At 39.7% G+C, this 27,666-nt stretch overlaps 1 protein-coding gene across 2 annotated transcripts in view; it reads right to left on the reverse strand.

Annotated features, from left to right (window-relative positions):
• Positions 1-27,666, reverse strand: part of kcnj3a (potassium inwardly rectifying channel subfamily J member 3a) — a 37,242-nt gene that overhangs the window by 6,921 nt on the left and 2,655 nt on the right. The window contains exons 2-3 of one of the 2 annotated variants that reach the window (XM_088414907.1): positions 27,580-27,633; positions 27,417-27,480 (exon numbers count right to left, since the gene is read on the reverse strand). In XM_088414907.1, the coding sequence (XP_088271033.1) occupies positions 27,417-27,480; positions 27,580-27,633 (118 nt within the window). Of the gene's footprint in view, positions 1-27,416; positions 27,634-27,666 lie in introns of both variants that reach the window. The other variant, XM_088414906.1, reaches the window with a different exon arrangement.

Raw genomic sequence — 27,666 nt, forward strand, 5'->3', positions numbered from 1 at the left:
TTGACGTCGAAAATCATCAATGGCACTGAATGAACCATGTTCTATTTCTTTCCCCCTGACACTTGCGTTTGAATGTCTGCGCCTCTGATGTTTTGCCACTATAGCAACAAAACGACATAAGTGAAAATGTTCCAGCCGGAATAAAAGTACCACCGGCTCAGGCCTGCGTTATTTGCTGCTAAGTGGTGACAGCTCATCAACATTATTGAGTATCCGCCATTATAACCCCTCGCATCGCGTCTTACCACGACGCCCGCGGCGGATCTCCGAACCATTTCACCACCTATTTATTTTATTAGCGCGAGTGAGCTTTCGAATAATCGATAATTGGGTTTGCGGCAAAAACAAAAAAGATGAAATCCCTTTTGATCAGTCTAAAGAGGTTTCCTCTTTAGCGCGGAGGGATAACTGCGGGGCGCCCGGTGTCAAGGTTTGTTGAAATCCATTAGGAAATTGGTGAGTGCGCCGGCTTATTATCATAGATTTTAATTACCGCCTTCAAGCTGCGATAGCAGCCAGTGTCCAAAGTGAGACGTGGTGATTGAAAGTGGAGGCATTTGCGCCCGCTTTTCAAGGTCATGAAAGTACTCAGCCTCCGTACACAAGCGCGGATGCGCATTTGACTGAACATTCAGAGCATCAAGGGTATTCATTGTATTACTTCTGCGCAATTGCCTCCATGTCCCGAGGCCTTTAGGCATATGGAAGTGTGCCGCAATGAATCTAATGGGGAGGAAAAAAAGCTAATAAGAAATAAAGTCGCGGTGGGGAGTAAAGCGGGAATGCGGGATGGGAAAGCGCCAGGGATACGGCCGGTCGCCACCGGTCGGGCTTTATCGAATATTACCATCGATGCCGCCGTCCCCGCCCACGAGATCAAAATAACAAGCTTCGGAGTCCAAACAGATAAAACCCATTTGAGCCCGAGGCAAAAGGTTGCTACAGTGGGACGCGACGATAACGCTGGATCCCGCATCAATTACTAATGTTCTGTTGCACTCGGAGTTGGACTTACTGTAAGGCTTGGCAATGGAGCGCAACAATTTCTCCGGAAGAAACGCAGCTGAGGCTGCCCTGGGCTTTGCAACAATTAACGTGTAGCGCTAAAATGTCTGAATTTGGCTTATTAGCTAAAATGGTTTTGGGCCATTAAAATGATAAAGACGCTATTACAGACGCTCTACAGCATACGAACAAGTTACTTTATACGCTTCTTGCTATGGTACAGTTTATTTTGAGGCAATAACTGGCCTCTCGGAATATTTCATGCTTAACTTAAATGGAGAAGATTGACAGGCAGTGCATTCTCCCTTCTGTATTTTTTAGCGACCACACAGCAAAAACTGAGCTTAATTGGGGATCCTGCACTACACTATCAGCAGAGGAGGAGCACACTGGGCGGAAAGTTGGTTTTTAATGGTAGCGTCGGCGATGGTATCACAGAAAATGCGTTAAATTCAAAATGATAGTAAAGTGGAACCCCGAGTTATTTTTTTTTTCATGTTAAGAAGTGGAATACAATGTTTTTTCGTCCCCTCTTTACAGCATTTTCCCCGCTTTACGACATCAACAACAATGACAAAATTCAAACTTGGCGGTCAGCATGCGTCCGTATGACTATATGGGTCACACCACGCTCACCTGTCACCATACGTGTCACTGCATACGTCACTAAAATGCCGGTCTGCTATTGGTCGGCATCACTGTGTCACTAAGATGTCGACATGAAACTGATGTGAGTGCTTACAATATCGTTTTTATTGTGCATTTTAGTGCTTAATTCAAACTTTTGTTTAGCCACGGGTCCAATAATTCCTCGTGATGATAAGAAGATGATTAGTATGGAAGCGAAGCTGGAGATAATCAAGAAATATGTAGAAGGCTAGGCTAGGCTAGGCTAGGCTACCCTTGCTAGGGAATGTGGTCGTAAGTAGCTCAAAATTTGGATGTTTTTACTTGGGCTTTTGCACACATTCGCCAATTACTCTAAGTTTCTGCCGCCCGCCGTACTACGATTTGGTCTTAATATCCCAACGCCGGAACGGATTAATGTCATATAGCGGGGGTCCACTGCATCTCCAAATGTTTGTATGTGGGAGAGTGTCTGTAATTCATTCCAATCTCCTAAAAAATAGCGATGTGGTTGTTTTCTTTACACAATAATAAACCTACTTTCATATTTAGTCTAATAAGCTCAACTAAGAACAGAAATAAATACGGGTATCTTTTTGTTTTAAGATTATCCACTACCTGCCAAACTGCTACTTTTCGTGACATCCCAAATTTGCACTTGCAAGTTAAGGAAAAAAAAAAAAAAAAAAAAACTCAGCACGGATGTATCTACAATTGAAGAAACCCCTTTTGTATAATTGGATACAGTGACATAAATACAAGAAACAAATATCATTCGAGTCGCCCCAAGCTGATAAGCCTCACGACACCACTGCAACTGCACTGACAGGAAAAAAATCTTCAGTCTAATCATGCTGAAAAGGGACAATGGTACAACCCTTAATCATAGTTATTAATTTTTCACTCAATTGCTGGAGGTGGTTCAAAGATTGACACCTGGGCTTCGGCAATAATTAAAGATGCCTGTGTCACCCATATTTAATTGTGTCGCTAAAGAGCAGCTGCATTGTACACATATGCACCAACACACACACACATCCGTGGCAATGAGGCTTCCAGCGCAATTAGATCGTAGCCACATTTTCACATAACGCACAACGACATGACAGACAAACATCGCAACGTCTTGACATCAAAGACAAGAAAAATGTGGCATGAAATGATTCTTTTGTGCCTCAAACCTAAAAATAGGAATTGAGAGAAAAGACAAAAGACACAACAGTGTGTATTTCATATTACGGGTAGCACCTTATGTAACTCCAAGAAGCCACGCTTGCCTGAGACTCTGTGTTTCTATGGAAACCAACTATAGGAATCCGTGTACTCCAAAGTCATGAGCTTCCTCGCCGCTTGTGGAAAAGTAGCAGTGACACGCTAGAACAAAAGTCAGGGCTCTCTTTTGAACATGGCAATTTGCTGCAAAAGCGTTTGGGAAATTTTTCAAAAGCATTCACACCAGGCTGTCTGTACCATTAGCATAAAGAATCAAGACTTCATTCCAATTTACAATATAGTAGTTGGTTAGTTTTTTAAACCACTGGCTCCTGAAGGTGTCAACAAATCTAATTGTGTGGTTTTTTGTTTTTTTTTTTAATGACAGGGAATCTTTTTTTAAATTGAGATTTTTTGAAAAAAAAATTTATATATATATATATATATATATATATATATATAATAAAAGTACATTTCCATTATAGTTTTTTTGTATTTATTCCGTTGTGGTACAAGAACGACTCCTCTCAAATTCAATTCAAAGCAATGATGATTTGAAAGAATGTCTAAAAAAATTAATTTGCATAATTTCATTTCAAAGTGAATATCAGAGATGGGAGAGTACCAAATTGGTATATTACATTGGCAGCTGATAAGTATCGGATGCTCTTTTTGAGGAGTTTTACGTCCACAAAGAAGAAATTACTGGGAAAAGATAAATTTGCACCGAATGAAAAAATTACATCATCAATAAGTCGACGTTGCGCTATTCGCTGACCAAATTAAAAAAAAATCTATTTGTTAACTCATATAGTTAAGATATAATTGAGAATATTCACTATAATAACAGCAATATTTCATCTATTAAACGATATTTGTATTTAGAAAAAGATATGTGGATATGAGATGTTTAACACTTGGCTGGAAAACATTTACCGTCAAAAAAAATCAATGACATTGTCGATTAATTGCCTTCAAATGAACTATTATTACCGACATTCGACATATCGACCACATTTAAAAAAAATATTGCTCAACCCCTCAGGAGCCATTCATCAAAAACATTAAATATGGATGTGTACTGATATCAATTATCAGTATCGAGCCAATACTTGGCCTTTTTCAAGGTATCAGTGCTTGTGATGGCAGCAGAGACTCGTATCGGACGGAACCTTTTCACAAAGTAGAAGCTACAACTTCGGAAGAATAGAAAATGACCAATCATTTCCAAAAACTTTCAGGAAAAAATGCTATGACGGAATATCTGGGTCTTTCTTTAAAACGATAACGTTTTCTGAAGGGAATTTTGCGTTTCAAAAGTATCAGTGGTATCGGTACTTGATATCGGTTCCGGTTCCCGCTCGAGAGTCGTACCGGTATCGGCCTGGAAAAAAAGTGGTATCGAACAACTCTACTGAATACCCTGCTTGCCTTCCCTGCACAGCAGCAAATTAAATACTTTTGAGTTTGAAAAGCGGGTGGGTGGTAAAAGCAATCCGAATATATCAACAAGGGGGTCTCGATAACGACAATATCGCACTTTTCTTTTTTTTTTCTGACATTTCACCGAGCGCATTTGAAGAGTCATAATTACCCTCCTCATATTTCAGGCAATAAAAGCCGATCCGCGCGCAGCCGCTTTCGTTGCCGGGCTCATAAACAGCAGGAAATGACAACGCTGGGAGAAAAGGTGTTGGAGGGAAGCTGCGGGGAAGAAAACATCATTGGATTCTGACGGGGCCATTGCTCACGCAGCCCGCGCAGAGAGAGGGGAGAATTGTGCAAGTGCGGATCCATTACACTTCTTCTCTTGGTAAATGGTCATGTGGTCACCCATGTGACCACGTCTGACACAATACATTTCAATCCGCATCTGGAAACAGAAGGCCGCCATGACAGAGACTCTGACGCCTCGTGGCCTTCACTGATCACGGCAAATAAGCAGATTTAAGAGCGCCTCCGTGATACAGGGAACCAAAAATTTGGAATACAATCCGCATGGTAAACAAAGATTGAGAGGAATGGGCTAAGTTTGGGGGTTATGGCCCCCGAAAAAAGAAAAATCTTGATTTTCGTCTCTCAGTCTGGACATTTGCGACTTTGATCCATAGCAATGGGGAAAAACAGAACGGAAAAAAAAACACGTATTTAAGGTTTTGATTATCTGGGGAAAAATCCTTTTGAAAATGATCATTAATATTGATTTAAAATCACTTTTTAATGTAAACTTAACATCTATAGACTCTGCATATTTTGCGTATAGTGGTAGTCTATTTCATTGAGTTTTTTTTAATGGGTCAAAAGATTATATTTTGTCTATAATTAATTTTATAACAACATATACAAACAATACCTTTAGAAGCACATTTTTTACTAGCTGTCAAAGTGAAAATGACATCAGCTGTGCTCATTGGCCGTGTAACAATCAATCCTGGCTCACCTGTAAGTCATGTGACATTTATAAGCTGAAGCATGATTGATAGACCCTTATCGGAGCCTTAAAGGGACAATGCGTAAGATTTAGACCGTTTTTCATTACAGAGAGCAGGAGGTGCTGCATATAACAAACATGGCAGCCTATCGTTGTATAGTTATCAATTTAATGATAACTAAACCTACAATTATGTTTAAAATATACTCTTGGTGGTTAAGAACACATTTAATTGCAAGTATTGGAAATTCATAAATGATTCATTTATTCTTTATGAATGAAAAACAGTCTAAATCTTACACATTGTCCCTTTAAGAAAATGTGATGTCATTATTAGCAAGAGTGAAAAAAATACTTGTATGTAAAAAAAAAAATTCTAATCAACTCATTCAACCCCAAAGACGTAATTTTACGTTTTTAAGAGTCCACACATTCAATCCTTGCTACTTACTGTATATAGATTATTTCCAAATATTTATAGATATTGACGTGTCTAAAAATGGCAGGTACTAAAAATAAAAGTTAGACAAAATATAGATATTTTTTACAGCTAAAAAAGACTAAATTAGTGGGCTGGCCCTTCTAATGCAACAATTAAGTTATTAGTTCCTAATGTCAACATATCTGGTAAACTACCCATCCTCTGAAAAATGGCCACTATACATTGTTAGAGGTGCAACGATTAATCGATTAATTGACGACCCATCAATATAATTATTTTTTGACTGATTATTTGTTTGGCAAATCCTCCGAATTTTTGCCTCTTGTCAGTAAATTTGATCAGATTTCTTTTGTCTTCTGCAGAATAGACCTGTGTTAAATCAAAGTAAGATATTAACAAACATCCGTCTTCAATTTGGCAAACAGTTGTGAATATGTCTATTTTCTGAAAAACAAAATTTCAAAGAAAAGAATGAGAATTAAAACTTGTTCTTTCAAATCCAAATCGTCCATTCACCCCTCCCCCTCAAAAAATGATTAATTGCAGCCCTATTTCATTTATTTCAAAATATAAGTCAAACTCAAACGACGCAGAAAAAAACATATATAATGAAGTAATTGCCTTGTCTGTGATATTGAAAAATGAAAAATGGAAACACGCAATATTCTCCCGCTTCCACGTTCCTATTTTTAATACCTTACTGTAACTCCGCTAGCTGATTGTGCTGCTTGTACACAAAATGGTGCAGTTTATCATTGTCTTTGTGTGGCGGGCCTGGCAGCCATATTGAGATAGGAAAAAAAAAAAAAATAGACCCACGGTCCAAAAACATTTATTCAATTCCAGCGGTCATTGCATCATGGCTTTACTTGATTATTATGCTCAGTGATATTTTGTTCACCAAGTGGCCAGAAACCAGCCAACGGATGTTTCCCTCCCAAGCAAATGCAAATTTCTGGTTTAGTGTTACAATCTCCATGAATTATTCCTCGCAAAGCAATCTGGTGTTAGCAAGGCCGCTCCGACCACTACAGAATATTTTTTTTTTTTTCCAGAGCTTGTCTTGTATCTCTCCATTAATGAGGATATTCCGACATTCCGCTCATTTGAAGGATTGCAGATTCCCGTCGCTCGTTTTCTGGCTTTTGGTTCGCTTAGCATTTTAGGCTAATGACTTAGCTCAAGAGCCGGGAGATAGAAAAAAAAAAAAAAAGCCTTCAAATGGTTTGTCACAGTTGAAGTTCAGCCGGCAGTTCGGCGCTCTCATTTGGATTAACCGTGTGACAGCCCTACTAACGGCATTAAAATAATCCTTTGCTGACTTTTAAAAAAAAATGTGCATCTTTAGAAAAAAAAACTACTTACAGCGATGTGAGGAATTGAGCATTAATAATGAATGGCTATACAGTAGTAGCATTTTTGCCGATATAGTAGTTTGATGCATGTATTTGTAAGCCACTAACTTCTAATCGAATTAAAAAGTATATATTATAGGTCATTAATTGTGTGTATTTGTAGAATTTTAAATGGCACGTAATATATAGACTTTTTAAATGCTAGTTTTATTGAAACTGGAATGGAAACTGTTTTAAAATGTGAGGGGAAAAAAAAAAAAACCTTTGTTTTGAAATGAAAAGTTTGTCAGCCTCCAGTTAAGAGATCGAGTATTAGCAGCTAAGCATCGACTACAAAAAAAAATGGAATTCGATGAATCCATAGTTAAGAGTTCATGGAAATTATCTATTCAAATTATATTGATGAGATCATTGATTAATCAACATTTAAAAAAAACGATCGGCACCTCAGCGACAACGACAAAAATATATGAAAATGTTAAACCGAGGGTTGTGGGGGAAAGTCAACCAAGTTGGGTCAGTCGACTTCAAAAATAGCCACATCGCAGATCCGCCGGAAATATGTTTGCATCAAGTTTAGGGATCATTTCCAATTTTAAATGGATAATTTGTATCAGAATACTTACAATACTTTAGGTAAAAATTGGTAAAGACTGTCTTGACATAAATCTGGCTCCATTGCTCTTGTTGATGCACCACCTAGTGGCCAAATGGTTGATGCTAGCTAAAAACAGTGGTCCAGTCCAAATGGATGGGAAGGGAAGGGATAACAGTACAGTTACTGTATAAGGTTTAATAATTCATTATTAAGTAAATATGTGTACTGCGGTAATATTTTTCTTAAATATGTACAGTATAAATATTTTTCACATTTAAAAAAAAATCAGGTACCATCATACGCATAAATTAAAATTCTGTCGGGGGGTGTTAACGTTACTTTGCAGTTTTTCACTTATGCTGTATCACTGTATCACATTCTAACAGTATTCTTATGGGTGAACAAAATTTTAGTTAGTGTTTGTTGACATTAAATGGGAGCCGTTAGCATGCTTGTGCTAATCGCGACTGCTAACCGTTAGCATCGGCAAATTACGCTTGTTTCTAAAAATTCATATAGAAGATTACTCGTTATATTCACTCACTTCAATCTTAGTAGATTAGACAAAATCATGTTGAAGCTTTGTCGATTATCTAAAAACAGGAAAGAATAAATAATGTGATTGTCAATTTTTTTTATAAATTCGACGGTGACAGCTCTAACACGACGCAGTTGATAGTCAGACCGAGAGCAAACTCCCCGACGCCGCCTCCGTTCGGGGCTCCCAACAAATGCGCGTTTTTGTTTCCTAATCGTGAGCAGCTTCTGTGGCCTAATAGAGTGAGGCAGCCGCAGAGTCAGCACAGTGACAGCAAAGATAAAATGGCTTCTTTGTGGGGGGGCGCCGCTGCCGCGGCGATAGAAAAAGCGCTGAACTCAGTCAGCCTTGATAGCGCTCGAAAAATAACCAAAGAAAATCAAACCCGAGTGCTTTTCGACCATCTGTCGTTATTGGGTTTGTAAAAACCCGGGGAATGATATCGAGTCATATTCTCACCGCCGCCGACGATCTAGGGGTCAATCTGGGAGAATTTACTTTCATCCGTCAGGAGGCGTGATGAGATTGGGCTTGTTTGTGGAAAACTGCACCTTAAAAGCATTCCGCCATCTAAGACTTCTTTATTCTATTTAGAGAAAGTACCTCTTCATTGCACTCCCCTTGTCTCTTCCCATCTAGCTCGCGCTTACACGCAGTCACTCTTGCTCACACATAGAGACACACGCACACACACACACACGCACACACGCACCCGTGCGAAGCTATCAGCAGAGTCCCCTGACAAGTCTTTAGTCATGTAGAAGGATTATGTATTGAAAGGAGAGGATCAAAAATTAACAAGTGAAGGAACATAAGACAGATTGAAGCATCCAAAAAAATGCAGGATACCGGCCCTCCAGGACTGGATTTTGACACCTATGCCGCAAGGGGTCAGCATCGGGGTTAAGCGTCCCTCTTTTGACACCGCTACAAGAACAAATCGAATGTGAGCTAACGAAACTTGTTTTTTAAGCCCAGTCAAATTGAGAAACGTATGCATGGACCAAACGGGTACAGGCAAATATGAGGGGCCCACCAGATGATAATGAAAATTTTACAGGGGAGCAAGAAAAGGATGAAAAACCAGGAAGCAAAGACAGTGATGCTTCGGTTCATTTTTCATGCTATTTTCTATTAAATTTGCTTTTTTCAGGAGTAAAACAGAATAAAATTTAATATTACGCTGAGAAAGTTTGCTTTGCATTTTACGGGAAAAAAAAAATGAAAAAATAACATTTTCTGCACTATAAGGCGCACTGGATTGTAAGGCGCACCCTCAATTAATGACATATTTTAAAACCTTTCCATATATAAAGTGCATCGGATTATAAGGCGCACCCTCAGTTAATGACAAATTCTACAACTTTTTCACTCACAATATAGTAATAATCGAAAAAAATAACATTTTCCGCACTATAAGGCACACTGGATTATAAGGCGCACCCTCAATTAATGACATATTTTAAAACTTTTTTCCATATATAAAGCGCATCGGATTATAAGGCGCACCCTCAATTAATGACACATTTTACAATGTCTCAATGTCAATATGAGCAACCTTGTTCAACTGTAAACACACAAAAGAAACAGGCGAAGCTTACTTTATCGGTTCATTCCCCATCTACGAATTCCAATCTTAATATTGAACCATATATAAAGCGCACCTGATTATAAGCCGCACCATCAGCTTTTAAAAGAAATTAAGGCTTTTAGTTGCGCCTTATAGTGTGGAAAATACGTTAAATGAGATTTTGATGTCATGTTTCTCGATGTACAATGAAAAAAAAAGCCCAAAACCTGAAAGTCTCATCAAGTGGTCCCATTCTATGGCTCGTAACTAAACCATACAGCCATCACTGAAAAGTGGTAACCGCAACTGGGATCCCAGTTGAAAAACCTGTACGCTCACCAAATCACACAACTTTATGTGCTGTTTTGGTGCTTGTTAGCTTTACATCTTGCTTGGATTAAATGATCATTCATCAACCTGCCTTTACATCCTCCTTAACCCCTCCAAATCCTGACAATAATAATTGCAACCCGGACTTAAACCATAAGTCTCAAACTCCAGTCCTCGAAGACCGAAATCTCGCATGTTTTCGCTTCTTCTCTCTCAAACGCGCCTGACTCAAATGATTAGCTCATCAGCCAGCTCTGCAGGATCTTGAAAATCATCTTAATCATTTGAATCAGGTGTGTTTGAGAGAGAAGAAACGAAAACACGCAGGATCGCGGCCCTCCAAGACCGGCGTTTGCCACCTCTGACTTCAACTATCGCATGGACTTATTCACCAGTAGAAATGGATCTTTGAGGAGAGATAATAGGTCCTGCTGAGCAAGTTAAACGGAAAAAGTACAGAAGAACGCTGAGCCATCGCGAAGACAATCTCCTTTTAATGGTTAGATGATTGCATCATATTTAAAAGTCAAATTCAATATAAACCTTTTTTTCCAGCTCAGTACAGCAGCTGTTTCTATGGTGACCGAGCTGTTAAAAAAAAAAAATACGCAGCATATCCAGAAACATTCCACTGCTTATTTCACTGTATGAATTTGCCAGGGTGGAAGCCCGTCCCTTGCGCTGTTTAAATTGCGTCCAAGTGTGCGATCTTTTTTGCAAAAGTGGCTTACTGTTGTTGGCAGCTTGGAGCTTTTATTGCTCCCGCACATGTGAAGCTGAGCTGAGCGTGAAGAAAGTATGTGTGCGCGATGGGGTTGATGAGTGGAAGAGCAGGGGAAGTGCACTGCCGCGTGGGGGGGGGGGGGGGGGGGGGGGGGGGGGGGGGTCTGGAAGCCGAGGAGGTTGGAGCGAGGATGCGCGAGCGGAAGGCGATTTGAGCGGGGGCTGCCAGCCATCTCCGTGCAAGGTGGGGAGTCGGGCAAGGATGAGGAGCATATGGCCCCCGGCCATTAACAGACCGGGCACAAGTGAAAGGACTTTAGAAGCGGAGCGATGGAGGCCACCCGCGCGACCGCATGGAAATTATACATCCTTTTACTGCAGGGAGGCGCTGGAGCCTATCCCAGCTGATTTGGGGTATCCAACTGCAATACTGTGGGTGAAAATCTTCAACATCATGAAACTGCATGCATGCACGTCCTGGCAAAGTCGTTCATATTTTATTGTTGCGCAGTTTTAAAAACAAAAAGGGCTCGGCAGCGCCCCCTGTGAAGTTCATTGAACCAGCCTCAGTTGTACATTTCACCAAGATCTATGACAAGTTAAAGGCAAATCTAATGCAAAAACAAGTCACTGGAACCCAATGCTAAACAGCAGGTTTAAGTCTCCTTTAAATTTTGGTATATTTTTTGGCCTTTTTAGAGGTCATACTTTATTTTTATATTGGATGTACCGTATTTTCCGCACTATAAGGCGCACCGGATTATAAGGCGCACCTCAATTAATGACATATTTGAAAACTTTTTCAACCCCAATATAGTAATACTCAAAGTAATAACAATAATAACTCAAATAATAACTCGAAACTCTCAATAGCATAACTAAATGTCAATATGAGCAACCTTGTTCAGCTGTAAACACACAAAAGAAACAGGTTAAGCTTACTTTATCAGTTCATTCCCCATCTACCAATCCCAGTCTCAATATCGACCCATATATAAGGCGCACCTGATTATAAGGCGCACCATCAGCTTTTGAAAAAAAATAAGGCTTTTAGGTGTGCCTTATAGTGCGGAAAATATATTACTTTATTCATTCAAATCCAATTCCGATGTCCAGAAATATTTCCATTCTCACTTTTACATTAGTTGATAACAGACAATATACCAATAGTGCGGAGGGGTTCGATTTTTCCCGTGAGAGGATTTTTAGGTCATATCACTAAGCCCTACTTTAAGCTCATATAGATCATCAAAATTCCCATGGTAACGGACAATGTTATTTTTTCTTTCAGTTGGAATTTGTTGATTTTTAATCGGAAATGTTTTAGCTGGTTATTTGCTTCAAGATGCTATTAATCAGTAATCAATTCCGCAGTCCGGACTGAATTCCTAATGACTGATGAAACAGTTATTATGCTCAACTTCAACACGTGAGTGATCGCACACTTCTAAAGTGGTTCCCGAGCCTTTTGTCTTTTTGGTATATCGGGAAAGTCTAATTGCGACATGACAAATGAGCACAAAGAGGAGTTTGATGTGCTAAGCCTCGGAGAAGCCAAAAGAAAAGGCATAAACAAGTCCGGACTTCGAGAGTCGGAGTGACGAGAATAGAAAGGGAAAATCCCGGCGGAGCGTCTTGCTGGAAGACAACATATTCATGGAGCTTTGTGTTTGGGCATTGCCATTGATTCACCTGCACTTCAGGGACGGTGGCGGCTCCACCAATCAATGCCGCCTGTGGCCAGCAGCGCTGGAGCATCACGAGCTCTCCAACAAGCCGAGCTGCCAATATTATCACCGTAACGCAACATGTCGCACTTTGCCCCGAGTGCCCGTTTGTCCAGAACGGCCAGTTTTCTGTTTCTTTTCGCCAATACCGAGCAAGGGACAAATCTCGTAACCCGAAGATACGATACGCTCGCCGAATGGTTTCATCCAGCAAGTTCATCCGCGGTTCGCCCCCGTAACTCGTCTTTCTGTGATTTATGGCTATTAGGCAAGGGCTTGACAAATCCCGAACGGCACAATTAACGTGTGCCCCCCCCTCGGGAATCTGGCGTATTTCAACTACGGTAAATGGATAATGAATGTCTGGTGCATGTTATGTTGAGTTCACAACCGGTTCTGCCCACAGTAATATTTGTTGAGAAATGTTTCCAAATGTTGTAGTTCTTTTGTTCTGTTTACAATCACGTGTTTGTTCCGTGTATTTAGCTTCCGTTCTCTACTTTATTTTGAAGGCGCAAACAGGAAGTCGCCGTGTGTAACGGTAGCATATAGGCCGTGCCTAGAAAAGAACGTGCGCAACTTACCTACCTCCGGCTGGACATTGTGTTTGTCTTCGTGCTTTTTTGTGCCTCCGAACGCAATGGCTGTAAGTCCTGTATTTTGCAGTCTTCTAGACATTGTTCTGGTTGAATTTATATGAATGTTAATGGCCAAATTAGCATATTAAAAGATCGCGAACGTGTTCGTTTAGCATCGCTAATTGCTAGCTGACGTTAGCATCTAAGCTAATTCATTTTCTACGGAAGTCAGTGACGCATTTATTTCGTTAGCAAAGTGCTAATGCTAATTTCGTTTGTTTTCAGTTTCACTCTGAATGTTCATGAACCTCAAGTCATCCTAAGTGTAATAAAAGGAGCAAGACGCTCAGCTACCTGGCTCATGAAACTAATGAGTTTGGCTTGCTGTTGAACAACGTTCACATACTACGTGTATCCAACACGTTGCGATAACAGTACACAACCAAACACCAACTTTCCATTATCAGCATGATGGTCATGATCAGATTCAAAGTTTTTCATGTGAACGCCAAGTCCTTGTCTATACGTTGTTTTCACCTGTGGAGTACTTTGAGATTCCTGTGATTCAGGGCGATACACAGGGCTGCACATAATTTTTTTGTGGGTTACTCACACGAGTACCAGGACACAGTATTCGGTACACACTCTTTCGTTCATTAAAACAGTCTTCCTCCATGTATATCCGCCGGCGAGCGTAACGGAAAGCTAGCGTGACGATAGCGCTCACAAAATAAAAGCATATCAATAAAATATTCATAACTATATTAGCTATGAATTCTGAAGCAGTTAGTAGAACTTAAAACCTCTTAAAAGATTAAAGCCTTGCAAATTAAGTTGGTAGTATTTTTGTATTCATTCAACTCTTGTTTTGAAAGGCTTGTAGCGAAATAAATTCCGTGTACTGTATATGGCTTTAAGTAAAAATCTTGCTGCTACATGAACCCGTTTTATTTATTTACAAGCATGTCAAGCCAATAAGCGGCAATAGTTTCAACAAATTCTGTCCAATTAGAAAGAACTTCCATCTCAAAGTCAGTGAGATGAGCGACGTAAAACTCCGGCTTACGATTGTTACACGCAACACGGATCCAGAGAATTTGGCAAATCTCCATAGTTGTCTGAGACTTTACATTTTTTTCATAGAAAAAAAAAAACCCAACATTGTAGACTCTATGGATCCAAATCTTTTAAATGCGTTTGTTTAACTGATCAATGAGGGCTTTCGCTCAAGCTGAAAAGTTAAAAAAGAGGAAGCAAGCGCGAAGCTCCGCCGCATGTTTTGTTAAAGCTCTTAAGATGAGTAGAATTTGAAAAATGGATGTGGCTGCTTTGCTTTCGGATTCGAGCTTGGCTCAGCCAGTCATTTACGCTGAAAGACATAATTAGCGCCGGATGTGAAACCAGTCCTCCGGCGATTTGAGCCCCTCAATTGAAAAGAAAAAGCTGCTTGCATGCCTTTCTGCTTCAGGTATCTATTTTTTTAGCATATACTGTCAGGAAGTGGTCAAGCTTAACCACAGCAACAAGTGTTCATGCTATGCTAGCCTCATCTATCCAAATAACACAAGAGCATCAACACAGTGGTGCACTTTTAATTTGAAATAGATTCAGTGCAACAGCTGACTTCATTCGTCGTTGACATTAACAACACTACATTGTCCTCAAATCAAGTCCAATTAGAATCAGTGAGAGGTTAATAAGACTCAAATCCAGTTTGAACTCTTTGATTTTGACATCTTGACATGAGGGCTGATGCTACTGATCATCTTTGAACATAAGCTGAGTCAAATGTGTCTTCTTTGAGTTAAATAAAAGAGATTATGAAAAAACAAAGGATCCTAATTGCAAAATAGTTAATAGCGGCACGCCTACAGAAGAAACCGCATACATCACGTATGCGGTATGTTACTTTCAAATCACTTGTGTGGCAATATTTTGGATTTTCCCTTGAAGATATGAATTGTAAAATACAGTATTGTCACATCAGAGACAAAATTAACACAAGCATCGCAGCTAGCATTTTGTTAAACTCGCTCAGCTGCAGCTACAAATGAGCCTGTGACGAAAGTGTTTGTTTACATTTGCTTGCCACCGTGTTAAATTTCTTGCAGCGTGCTTAATAAAATGAAAACTTTAAAAACTGGTAAATCTACAACGGACATTATTAAATATTACAAATTTTGCCAAAATCTTGTTCCGTCTCGCTCCCGTGGACTCAATCTGGTGAGACATCCCGTCCCGCATGATTTGTGTCCCATCCCATCACAAGTATAACTGATACCAGTATTACATCGGCGAAAAAACCTGATGGAGACTTGAGACGGGCAAATGAGCCTGCGGACAAAATTCCCTCGCCTGTCGACCACACGGCACGAATATGCACTAGATGATTTCAATCCTCATTATTTCCCATGGGGGGTCAAATATGAACAAATATGTCTTCAGCCAGCACGCCCGAACAGATTGTGTCCAACTGTGTCGGTTCCGCTGTAATATATGGAATGGGATGCGGCCCGTATAACATCGCGAGAGCATGAAATGCAGTTGAACAGTCACCTCGCTGGTTAAAATTCAGCAGCGACAGCTGCCAGTCTCCTGAGTCGTCACCCTCAGCGCATCCCATTTAGACGGCAAACTACTCTTCTGCAGTTATAACATCCCCTCTGAAGTCACTTTAACCCCTCGGGAGCGGAAGCTCGCCATAAATTACGGGTCAGCTAGTCCAGGGCAGTCACAGTGGTAGAAAAAAAAAAAAGAAAGAAACAGGCCGCGGATACGAGCGCTTATGGCCCTAATTGAAAGTATTAGGCCTTACGTACAAAGGAAAAAGATCCATTTTCATTTCAATTACGCGCGCAGATAATGAAAGCGTGGATTGGGCCGTGACATCGGCTGCTCCGCTAATCAACGGCGTTAAATGTTTCCAATTCATTACACGGCCGGATTTTCTGAGGAAAACAAAACTCCGCATGCAACAATTACTCTTAATTTCATGTTTTAAAGCTTCATTTTCACAACAACTAAAGCGGCAAAGGTAAGGCGGCGCTATTATCGGGATGCATTATTTTTCCAACAACGCAAAGCAGGTCATTATTTTGTATTTAGCTGAATTGTGGAAGCCCTTTCAAATGCCTGCAGTAATTATCCAGTCGCTATCTCACACTTGCATCTGTATTTAGAGATTCAACGTAATGGCACATACACAAAGCTCCTCTCACAATGTATAATTAGCCACATAGATAGCGGGCATTATTTCCAAACTGCTCTCTTGCACATGAATAAACATGACCAGTTGATCCAGTCTCCGTTGCTTGCCGCCCACACTCACTTTACAATCAGCAGATGCGCTATTTTTCTCTCTCCGGGACTAAGAAGAGGGGGCCGACAAAAACAATAACGTGGAACGCAGGAAGACGATGTTTTGGCTTTTTCGCTCTCCTGGCCACCGGTCGTCTCGAAAAAACCCGCTCGATTCCCGTCGAGCCCTGTGCTGGTTACGGCTAAGGCTGGAGGATTTTGAAAAAGAATCTAATTCCACTTTTTTCCACTCAAATTTGGGATTATGTAAGAAGCCATTTTTTTCAAGGTCGTCTATGGGTTTTTTTTTTAATAAGCAATTTGACTGTATTCCAATAAACGATCTGATGTTTTGTAAACAGATGTTTTGCTTTCATAAATAATGTCATAAATCTCCAGAAGAGGCGTGGGCCCAGTAAAGAAAAAAAAAAAGTTGGCAGGATTCTTACTTTTAGCTTAGAATTTGGGCAAAGTCTTTAAACCTCGTGGCATTATATTAGAAATTATGGAAATTCCTTTAATGTTTTTTATGATACCATAAAAGAATCAATGGGGGGGCTGAAATGTCCAGCAGATTAAAACATATAAAATTCAAAAATGCAACGATTCTGACATTTCTATGTGATTGCAGTTAGACGTGCGAGATTTTGGGTACAAAAATTGTCCAAATTTTGGACCGTATAAAACCATGAAATTACAATTTTTGAGATGCTTTCAATAGAAGTTATTCCATTGATTTTCCGACGATATTTGCAACCTTCAGTAGAGCGGTGGTCAAACTATGTCAGCAAACAGAAAATGCTTTGTTGACTTGTGTTTCACCTCAAGACAGTAGGTGGCGGTAGAGACCAGTTAATGGCTATGTCATCATCATGTCACAGACTACAAACACAGACCATACCAATTTTTTCAATTTTTTTGTGGGTGTTAATAAATTTACCACCTAATATCTCAGATTTCAGACTCCTGATTGAATTCTGACTTGAAATCAGAGAATACCGACTTCCAATTTGCCAATTTAATGACTAAAGTCATATTTAACAAAACAACATCAGAACTCTGACATTATTTCAAGAATTTTGTCAGAATAATTACATTCAAGCGTATTTTCTCAAACAAAAAAACAGCGGACAAATTTCCCATAAAGAGTCTTAGAATGATTTTTTTTTCTTTCTGCTTTTTGGGCACTGACTCAATAACAGGGCTCACATGCGTTTCTGTTAAAAGAGAGAAAGAGAGCGAGCGAAAGAGAGAAAAAAAAAAGCGCCATGTTGCCTTTATGAGGCATAATAAGATCATTAATCACACGGTGCTGCCTGCCAGGGATCTTACATTCAGATAAGCCAAACACATTGCGTTGGGGCAGATTGCTGTATTTTGACAAGCAGGCAAAAATAATTCATAATAATCCTGCAAAATGAGAATCAATGAGAGTCAGCCTATTATATCTCATTTAAACAGATTATACAATCCGTACGAGCATTGACCACGATGTATGTGAATCAATGGGATTACTAACCACTAGTGAGCATCATGTTCACATCTTTGCATCTGCTACATGAAAAATGATTTCGCATAAACTGAAACTGCTGTTGCAGATAGTTGCATTATGAACACGCCTTGGAAAAGGGAAGCGGTCCGTTCGTTTGCCAGACAGCAAGTCAAAAAGGAGACTCTCAACCTCATTAAGTTTATTGGAGATGTTTGATCAATCATTTTCAAACTTGCAAATTTAATATCTTGTTACGTCTCATAAAAGCTCCGTCTTGGCGAGACAGTTTCTAAATAAGTTGTTATTGTTTAGAGGCATTTAGCTGTTATGATGCTTGCTAATTTTATTATCACTAACAGAAGTGAACTGAGTGTAAACGCTTTGATCCAGATTACTTTTCAAATACATTTGCACATACTTGTATGTATGTTTTATCGTATTACAATACCTGCATTTGAATGTATTTGAAAACATGTTTTAATGTGTTTTCAAATATGTTCAATGTACTTTTACGTGAAGCGACGTGATATTTTTTAGCATTATCGGAAAAAAAACAACCATCTAAGTATGTTTGAACATATTTGAAAGTATGCTGAAAAATATTTGAAAATATGTTCACACAGACTTGTAAATACATCAACATATTTGCAAGTGCATATTTGAAAATATGTTTGAACATACTCGCAAAAACCTTGAACATATTTTCAAATGTTTGAATGTGCTTATAAATACATTTGAACATACTAAAATATTCGGACGTACTTGTAAAAACATTCAAACGCGTTCAAACATACTTGTGGGCTAAATGCTAAAAACATAGCATTTCTTCCCATAATGCATTGAGGTGTTGGGGGGGAGGGGCTATGTTTTTAGCATTTACTGTAGCTTGCAAGTACATATAAATACATTCAAATATTCAAATGTTTGAACATATTTGCCAATACGTTCGAATGAGTTTGCCAGTACAAAATGTTTTGTCTGTAGATCGCCTTTATTTTTTTCCAGCCGTAATACGGCTTGATGAGCAAATAGTTTATATACTCAATCATAGTATTGTGTGACCTTTTGCTATTTTTTTTTTTTTTTTTGTGAGGCAGCTCCTGTATTGGATTTCATTAGATTGTGCCAGTGGATACTCCATTGATCCTGTTACAAATTGTGTGTGTGTGTGTGTGTGTACCTAATGTTGTGTCTCACACACCGTAGAGCTAAATCATTACGACAAAAGCAACATGCTGGTGTTACAATTGATAGCGCTAATGCCGCTTGTTAAGCCATGCTCTACTTTTAATAGAAGACACTGGAGTTTTTCCCCCGCGTAAACCGCGCGGCATTAATTGCGGTGCGATGCGAAGCCGATAAACCCCGAGCGCCGCCGTGTGAAAACATTCATCATCTCGCAGAGTCGCCGAGACAAAACAAAGAAAGAAAAATACAACAGAGCCACTCCTGGCGTTCTTCCAGGAGCAAACCTACACGTCTCATTTGGACAGCGCGTGAAGTTGTGATCAAAACACCTTGGGCTACGACTCACAAGGAGGAAGGAAGAAGCGCTTGTGGCGTTCTGGAAAAAAAAAAAAAAAAAAAACATCCTACACATTGGGGACTGTGTAATTTGTAGCAAAGGTGCAAAAGTCCAAAAACCAAAGATGGAGGGCGCCGCACTTTTTCGTAAACGCCACATAAAACCACACCAAAATTTTCACCGTATCCATGTGATTATATCGAAACGGTTATCAGTAGCCAAGAGCTAACCGATATTTAAATCCGATATTCATTTCAAGTAATTAAGGAATATTTAGTGCAGTAAACTGTTTGAATATTACAAACCCAAATACTGAGCGTTTTTGTCCGAGTACAAGTCGACATCGCTCATAAATCGTTTTTTTTTAACTTAAATTTGGGTACTTAAATTTTACAATAGCGCGAGTATAAATCTGCGCCTGACTTTAGTTAAATAAATCTTAATTATCCTAATTATTTAAACTATTTTCAATTACTATGAATTCTTATTTTTAAGTATCTAAAGTAATCAATTACTTGAGTACTTAATTTTCTAAAGTAATCGATTACTTCAGTATGTAATTATCTAAAGTAATCGATTACTTTATGTAACTGAGCACCAAAGTATTTGATCATTTTAGGTAATTAAGTACTAAAGTAAAAACAAAAATACTTTCAATAGTTAGGTAAGTAAACAATTACCATAGGTAATTAGGTGTCAAAGTATTTGGTATTTCGTACCTTATTCCACTAAAACAATTCAATCAGCATGCGATATTTAGACTTTTAGGGCTGCATAGAACATAGTTTTGTCACAAAAATTGCTGGGTTGACTCATCTTTAAAAACTATAGTAGAGTACAAGGAAAGTAGAAACACCCGCATTTTTTTTTAAGTTCAGAAAATGGATTTCAGTGGGTGTCAATTATATATGGATTTTCACTTTTCACAGACCAGCCTGGTACCTATTCCCCGTGAAAAGTAGGGCCCAAATGCAAATAAATTTGAGAAAAAAAGACATATCTTTCTGTGGAAAAAAAAAAGTATCTCAAGCGACAACGCATATTTGTATAAAACTTACCAAACAAAAGGCATAAAAACATTTTGAGGAGGCACTATAACGCAATTTAGAAATAAGTCGCTTCATGTTCTAATTCATTTGCTCGTAATTTGAAAAGACAAAATAAAACGTCACAGCGTTAAAGGACATTAAAACAGATTTGCTTGTTTTAAGTCATAGTTGACCAAAGATCAGGCAAATTGGATTACATCTTCGCTAACAAACACCGTACTTGACGCAAGTGTTACATGTTATTACACCCCTATTGCGCCGCAATCGCGCCTTTGGGTGATTTTCGCCTTTCAGCCAGCTCCTCCTTGAGCGCGTCGCAGCGGCGCTATCTTAACAAAGCAATTTCATTCCGCCGTCTCATATTTGCCTGCTTTATTACACAAATCCTGTTATCATTGTCATATTATAGGAATGAAACAAGCTAAGTTTAGGTGCAGTGCTGCAATCCTGCATACTCAAGGAGAGGTTGCCATGGAAACAGAGTTGCATTGGCCACAATTGAAAGCGTCTGAGGATTTAGACTTTCACTGTACATCAATTTTTAACTGTAGATTGTTTCTACGTCAGACCCTTTTTCCTCGCCCGCCGCAAGGAAACATCGAGGTGGTAAACGGGGTTTACGCACTGTATAAGGTGCGCCGGATTCTAAGGCGCGCTGTCAGCTTCGGAGAAAATTGAACGCTTTTAGGTGCGGAAAATATGATAGCTTAAGATACAAGCGCGTGTATATTATGCAAATAGTTTAGCATAGTCTGCTAGACTTCAAAAGATTTTTTTGTTTGTTTTTTTTAAGTTTACTGTCAGACGACATAAAACACTGTCAATGACTTGTTTGTTATTTAAACCCATTACTTCGCTTTGCCGTATAGTTTAGGAATGGGACACAAATCCCGTGAGACGGGATGTCTCATGAGACAAAGCTCACTAGAAAAAGAGGAGAAGAGAGTTAGGCAAAATGTGTGATTAAAATAATGCCCGGTATAAATTTTAACGTTTTCTTTTTGTTGAGAAAGACTATAGTGGTTGGCATATTTTTTTTTTGCAGGGTTTACAAACAGTCTCTGTTTGATTATGCCATTATTTTAATATTCATGTCTTCAACTGGAAGACCAAAATATTTCCACAGAGATGATTTGAAACCAATAAACGCATCCTGTAATTCTAAGAACTTCAAAATAAAAGTGTTCCAAGGCATCCGTGTTAAAATGTTATTTGGGATGTGAGGTTTATTTTGAAGGTCCGGCTGGCTTTCTCACAACATTTGGCAGCGTGTTTTACTGTCGTGCATTCCTCTGTGTATTCCATTTTGCTTGAGGCCCAACAAGCCCTTCAGCCCCTCAGTTTAGCTCAATGCTAACGGAAGACTTGGACCCAGATGTAAACCACTGCACTCCGAAGATGTATATTTAGATTTGTAGACCTCAGGAGGGAAAACCGGCCGTCAAACCAATGGCATCATTCTCCAAAAAGTATGCCATGTAGTTTTTTAAGCCGCTTTCACACCGCCTGCATGGCAAATTGGCGCATCAGAAGCATGGCAGGAGAGCCAAGATTTATTCGCTTATCCCTTTCAGACAGAACTCACCGAAGCGGGATACGGTCATGTCCAAAATGCAACTTCACACAGCCTCGGGCGTCCATCTTACGAGAGGACGAATCAGATAGGACTCGAATATCTGCCAAGTGCGACTGCAGCAGAAACGGACGGATCGGAAATCATCTCGTCATTGATAAACGACACGAAGCCACAAATGACTGTCAATATATTGGAAAAAGACACCGTTACATACCGCACAAAATTCTCTATTGTTTAGAATCAAGGAGCCCTATATAGATGGATATTCTTAAATCAAATCATCAGAGGCCCACTGAGATGTTGGCTGATATTTCCCATATAGCCCGTTGAACAGGCTAAAAGTAGCATATAATTTTCACCACTATTATCATCATCATTATGGTCACACCATTCCATTCTTCAAGTTGTTTCCATAAGAGGCAAACCTAAAACGGAATACGTGTAATTGCCCTCTTGAAGCTCAGCTTTCACATTGATTTTGCCTGGACACTTAAATGACAGCTTCTTGAACTTTGACGACGCAATCGCAGTAAGTAAATCTCTGTTTAAACCTTCTGCAGTATTTTGAACATTTTTTGTGGGGGGGGATCATTTTCTTCCTCATCATTCTCACAGTATTTTAGCAAAGAAGCAGCACACTCTTTGTAGTACGATTACAAAGTGGTGGTGTCGTGTTAAAATTTGACGTCGTCACCATCTGGGTGAAATTTCAGTTCCTCTGTGGCTTCTTTTGTTGCTCTCCCTTTGATGTGAAATTCCTTTGACATAAAGATCAGCGAAAGGATAAAATAAAGCGGACCCCCTGGTTACGGCGGCCCTGGCTTATGTTTTTTTCACGTTACAAAGTGGAATAGTATGTTTTTCATCCCCTCTTTACAGCATTTTCCCCGCTTTACAACAATAATTACAAAATGACTGTGAGTTGCACCACGCTCATACGTCAATACATGTGTCAGTGCATGTCACTACAATGCTGGTCTGCTATTGGTCAGCGTCAGGGCATCAGTAAGATGCTGGTCTGCTATTGGTCGGTGTCACTATGACGCAGATTTGATCTCGTTTGAGTATTGTATTTATTGTGCATTTTAGAGCTTAATTCCAAGATGAATTGGTTAGCCGTGAGTCCCAAGATTGCTAGTGATTGCTAGAAGATGATTACGATGACTAGAAACGAAGCTGGAGATAATCAAGAAATACGAAGAAGGCTAGGTTCAGCTAGGCTAACCTAGCTAGGGAATATGGCCGATCACGTCCATCCAATGGTAAATAAACTGTCACTTTTCCTTTTTTTATTTATGATGTTATTTAATTACATACATGTATATCATATATAAATAGCACTTACAAAAATATTTGGTTACTTAATTTTACATGTAAATACAATGTGTATTTATTTATACACATAAGCTAATTACCATGGGTTTCTATTGTCCGCCATATGACGATTTAGCCTTACGATCCCAACTCCAGAAGGGATTAATTTCGTATGGCGGGGGTCCACTGTATCGCAAATTTCCAACCTCTGGTGGATGTAAAAAAAAAAAAAATGAACGCGTGGCTGCAAAAGGCGAGATAACATTGTAGATTATTGTTGTCTAAATGTTTTGCGGACAATGTTTTTCTTTTTTAGGGGGGGGGAAATTGGGTTTTAATTTTGCACCCATTTCAGAAATATTTATATTTTTAACTTAAAAAAAAAAAATCATTAAAGTATTTCGAGTGCTTGTTTTCACCCTCAATTTCAAGATATATATATAGACCACCGTGCTTTCATTGTTTCTCATTATTTAGGAATGCGTTTTAAGCAGGAAGTGGACTGCAGGTAATCTCTCCCCCACACCGCCAGCCACGGGCAGCGAGCCTGACTTCAGCAGAACCTGTGACACTTCTCATTACAGTCAGTCAGTCAGTCTCCCAGCCCAAATTTTCCCACAATGACACACGGGTACGTAGAAGGTGCAAATAAAGGCGGGCTCGCGCCGCCTCGGGTGCAAATGAAAGTGCATTAACTTACTATGAACACATTCCATTAGGAATTGAAAGGCTCATTTCCATTTTAAAAAGTCTGCCGCCACGGATCTGGTCGTCTTGCCTCTCGCGTTGGAGGACTCTCCTCGCGCTTTAAGCGGCTGTGTCAAACACGCTGTGAATTTAAAGGAACCATACTTGAGGCGCTGCTCATCACGGGAAATGGAATTCCCCAATTCTAAAGGGACTACACAAAGCAAATGACTGTTCCCCTGTGAGAATAGCCACCGTGAAGTAAGTATCTCGCTGGGTGAGGAGAAGAACAGTCGACGTGTTCGGAAGCAGAGCTCGCAAGTGCGCACGCGGGGCGGCGATCACATTTTACTCTCTCGTGTTAAAAATATTCTGCCGCAAATATATTTGACGACCGAGAGGATCATAAAACATCAACTGCAGTATGTTCTTGTTTGTTATGTCTTCCTAACGCGCTCGCCGGATAGTTGTGGATTTCATGCATTTAAGGTTACTTCTACCCAATGTGCAGTATTTATCCCGTGTTGAATCAAATTCTTGACCAAACTTGAGCAAATCGCCAACCCCATTGCGACCAAAAAAAATAAAACCCAACAAATGCTTAGTCACGTTTAGCGTTTTAGCTATTTCACTCAAATTGAGTCTATTTTACCTTTTAAGAGTAGAGCAAATCTCTATACATTATAGTATTCCGTTTTTAAAACACGTTCTCATGAGACTGGGACTGATCACAGTCACTGTTGGGTCAAAAATAACCCAATTTTGTCCACAGATTTGACCATTTTTTTTTGTATTCTACCCCCGCCGAAGAAAAAAAAAATCTGCCAATTTTGTAGAAACTAGGAACGTTGGGCAGTTTAAAAAAACATTTAGTCAAAAATAGCACAATTTCAGCTTTGTACAAGACACCCCCAAAATGGACACTTTTGATACAAAAAACAAACATTGAGTCAAACTGACCCAAGTCATATATTAGAAGCTGTTTTTTTTTAAACCCAACTTTTCGTTTCACACAAAACAACTCAACATTGAGTGGCGGTTTAGTTCAATTTCGGGGCCAAAATTGGGTTATTTGATGTAGTATAGCTAGTGTATTGCAGCTATCATGTACATAAACGACTGTATTCAACTTTAAAAACGTTGTCTCATAATACTATGGCAAATAACAGTAACTGCTGGGTCAAAAACAACCTAGTTTCAGTCAAAATTTAGAAGGCCCCCCAATTTGGGTCCATTTGACCCAACTCCTTGCTTTGTACAAAACAAACCCCAAAAATGAGATATTTTGAAATTAAACAACCCAAAATTCAGTGAAATTGACCCAGATCCGTTCAAGATTTGACCAAAATCAAGTTTACTTTGACCCAGCAGTTTTAAAAGTGAAGTTAGCATGTACAGAATCAGAACTCACTGATGTGTACCGGCGCATGCTTCACTTTGCGCATTTGCGTAACCTCCCTACTTTCACCCATCACAACAATTGTGTCTGGCTTGAGGCGCACCTAAATTTGCTGTAAGATTCACCGCAAAAATGTTCAATCATCCTTTATTTATGTCACGCAATTTGTGGCTAACGAAGGAACTAACGGAGAAGTAATAGCTAATCGCCCGCTTGCTGGGTGGCAAGAAAAAAATGCAAGAAAAACATAGGCTGTGTGTAACCCGTTAATGCACATAATGAACCGCGGATTTCAAGTAGCGCGCGTACGTCGTGCTGTGCAGAGCCACGGTAACGAGGCCACACACCCCCGGCCACTGCATGGGTCTCCGCTCCGTTGCTCGCCGCGACACAGTTTGACCCTGAAGGGACTCCGTTGGGTGCAACAGAGTCCCTGCAGGGTCAAACTTGGACTACCAACTCGCGCGATTAAACTAACTAAATAAGTAAGAAGTTTTCTAAACTAAACAAGCTCCATTTCCGTGGTGCAACCAGTCATTTATTTAAATGCAGCAGTATGCAGAATCAACGGGTACAGTTTTCTCCCCGGCCTTTCATAAAGCTAAGCATGCACGTCCCATTCCTATTCTGAGGACATTTGTTTGTTTACTGAAGCGGCTTGAACTGGCTGTCGGGCTGCATTTCATTCTTGTGAGGGTGTGAATGAGATCGTTTATTCTGACACTCTACAGTGATGTAGAATTTACCTCTTCATTGCGCTAATTAAACCGGGTTCCAAACGAACCGGGCAAACCATAACTGATGGACTTATGAAATCTTCTGAGGATGCACGTTTGAATAATGTCACTGTGCGCATACAGACAGTGCGCTTAATGTGGGAGGGACTCTGACAATGACATTGTAGAAGACATTTTAATGAAAGGAAGGGTGAGTACCATACACGACGTCCTGGTACACACGTGAGTAATTTATGAAAAAAAAGTTATGTGCACCCTTGTACATAAATAACCTTTGGTCAAAAATTGGATAGACCACACTATTAGGGTCAATTCTACCCAACTTTTTGTTTTGAACAGACCGACCCAAAAAAGTAGTTGTTTTGTTACTAAGCAACCCAACGTTGCGTCAAATTGACACACGTAGCAAGTCCAAATTTTGACCAAAATTGGGTTATTTTTGAAAAAGTGTAACTAGCATATACAGGATGATGTTACGTCAAAGAGTTTTGGTCAAAACCTGAACGGACCCTTTACTTGTCAGTTTGACTCAGTTTTGTTGTCTACAAAACAACCTAACCGAAAAATGATCGGCCCACGTAGCAAGTTGGTCCAATTTTTAACCAAAATTTTTTTATTTTTGACAACGGTTCTAAGAGTTTAGCTAGAATGTACATAATCATGTTACATAAACGATTTTTGGCCAAAAATTGGACAGACTCACTATTTAGGTCAATTTGACCCCACTTTTCAAAAATAGCTGTTTTGATCCGAAGTAACCCAACAAGCTGGTTCGGTTTTTGACCAAAATTTGGTTAATTTTGACCCAATGGTTTTAAGGGAGTGTGAACGCGTGTCAATCAATAAAGTGCCAAGAGAGATGCGATTTACTGCGATATTGATATTTCTTTCCCTAGTGTACCTTGACACTTAGTCGCATTTCATCACCTACTGGTGTTAAAATACATAGGTTGTAAATTACGCAACTTGAAACCAAAATCAATCCTCCGTGATGTATAAAGGCTAACTGCTACTATTACCTGCCACGTATGCCACAGACACCAAAATCGATAAAATGCAATCAAGGGTTCGATAAGAAGCCCATTTGGCTGTCAGCTGGTAAACGATGAAAAAAAAATCAATAGCATTCATATTTCACCTTCGCAAATAGGTGCGCCAAGATTTCGGGCAAAGCAAACAAAATAGTGGGCCGGGCTTGACTCACCCGTGGTCTCCACGATTCCTTCCAGTATCACCACGATTTCAAACTGCTCCGTTTGCATGGACCTCTGCGAAAGGTCGTAGAAGGGACTTTTGGTGTCAATCACGTGACAGATGGTGAGCGGCGAGACCAGAAAGAGTTGGTCCGCCCCTGTGCTGAAACCTACATCTAGCTCCAACTGGTCCAGGGGGAGAAATTCACCTTCGGGGGTCTGCCGAGACTGGATGGGGGGGGGGGGGGGGGACAAACGCAT

The sequence above is a fragment of the Hippichthys cyanospilos genome, chromosome 5 (assembly GCF_059441005.1).
Source record: "Hippichthys cyanospilos isolate Australia breed blue-spotted pipefish chromosome 5, RoL_Hcya_1.0, whole genome shotgun sequence".
NCBI classification, from domain to species: domain Eukaryota; kingdom Metazoa; phylum Chordata; class Actinopteri; order Syngnathiformes; family Syngnathidae; genus Hippichthys; species Hippichthys cyanospilos.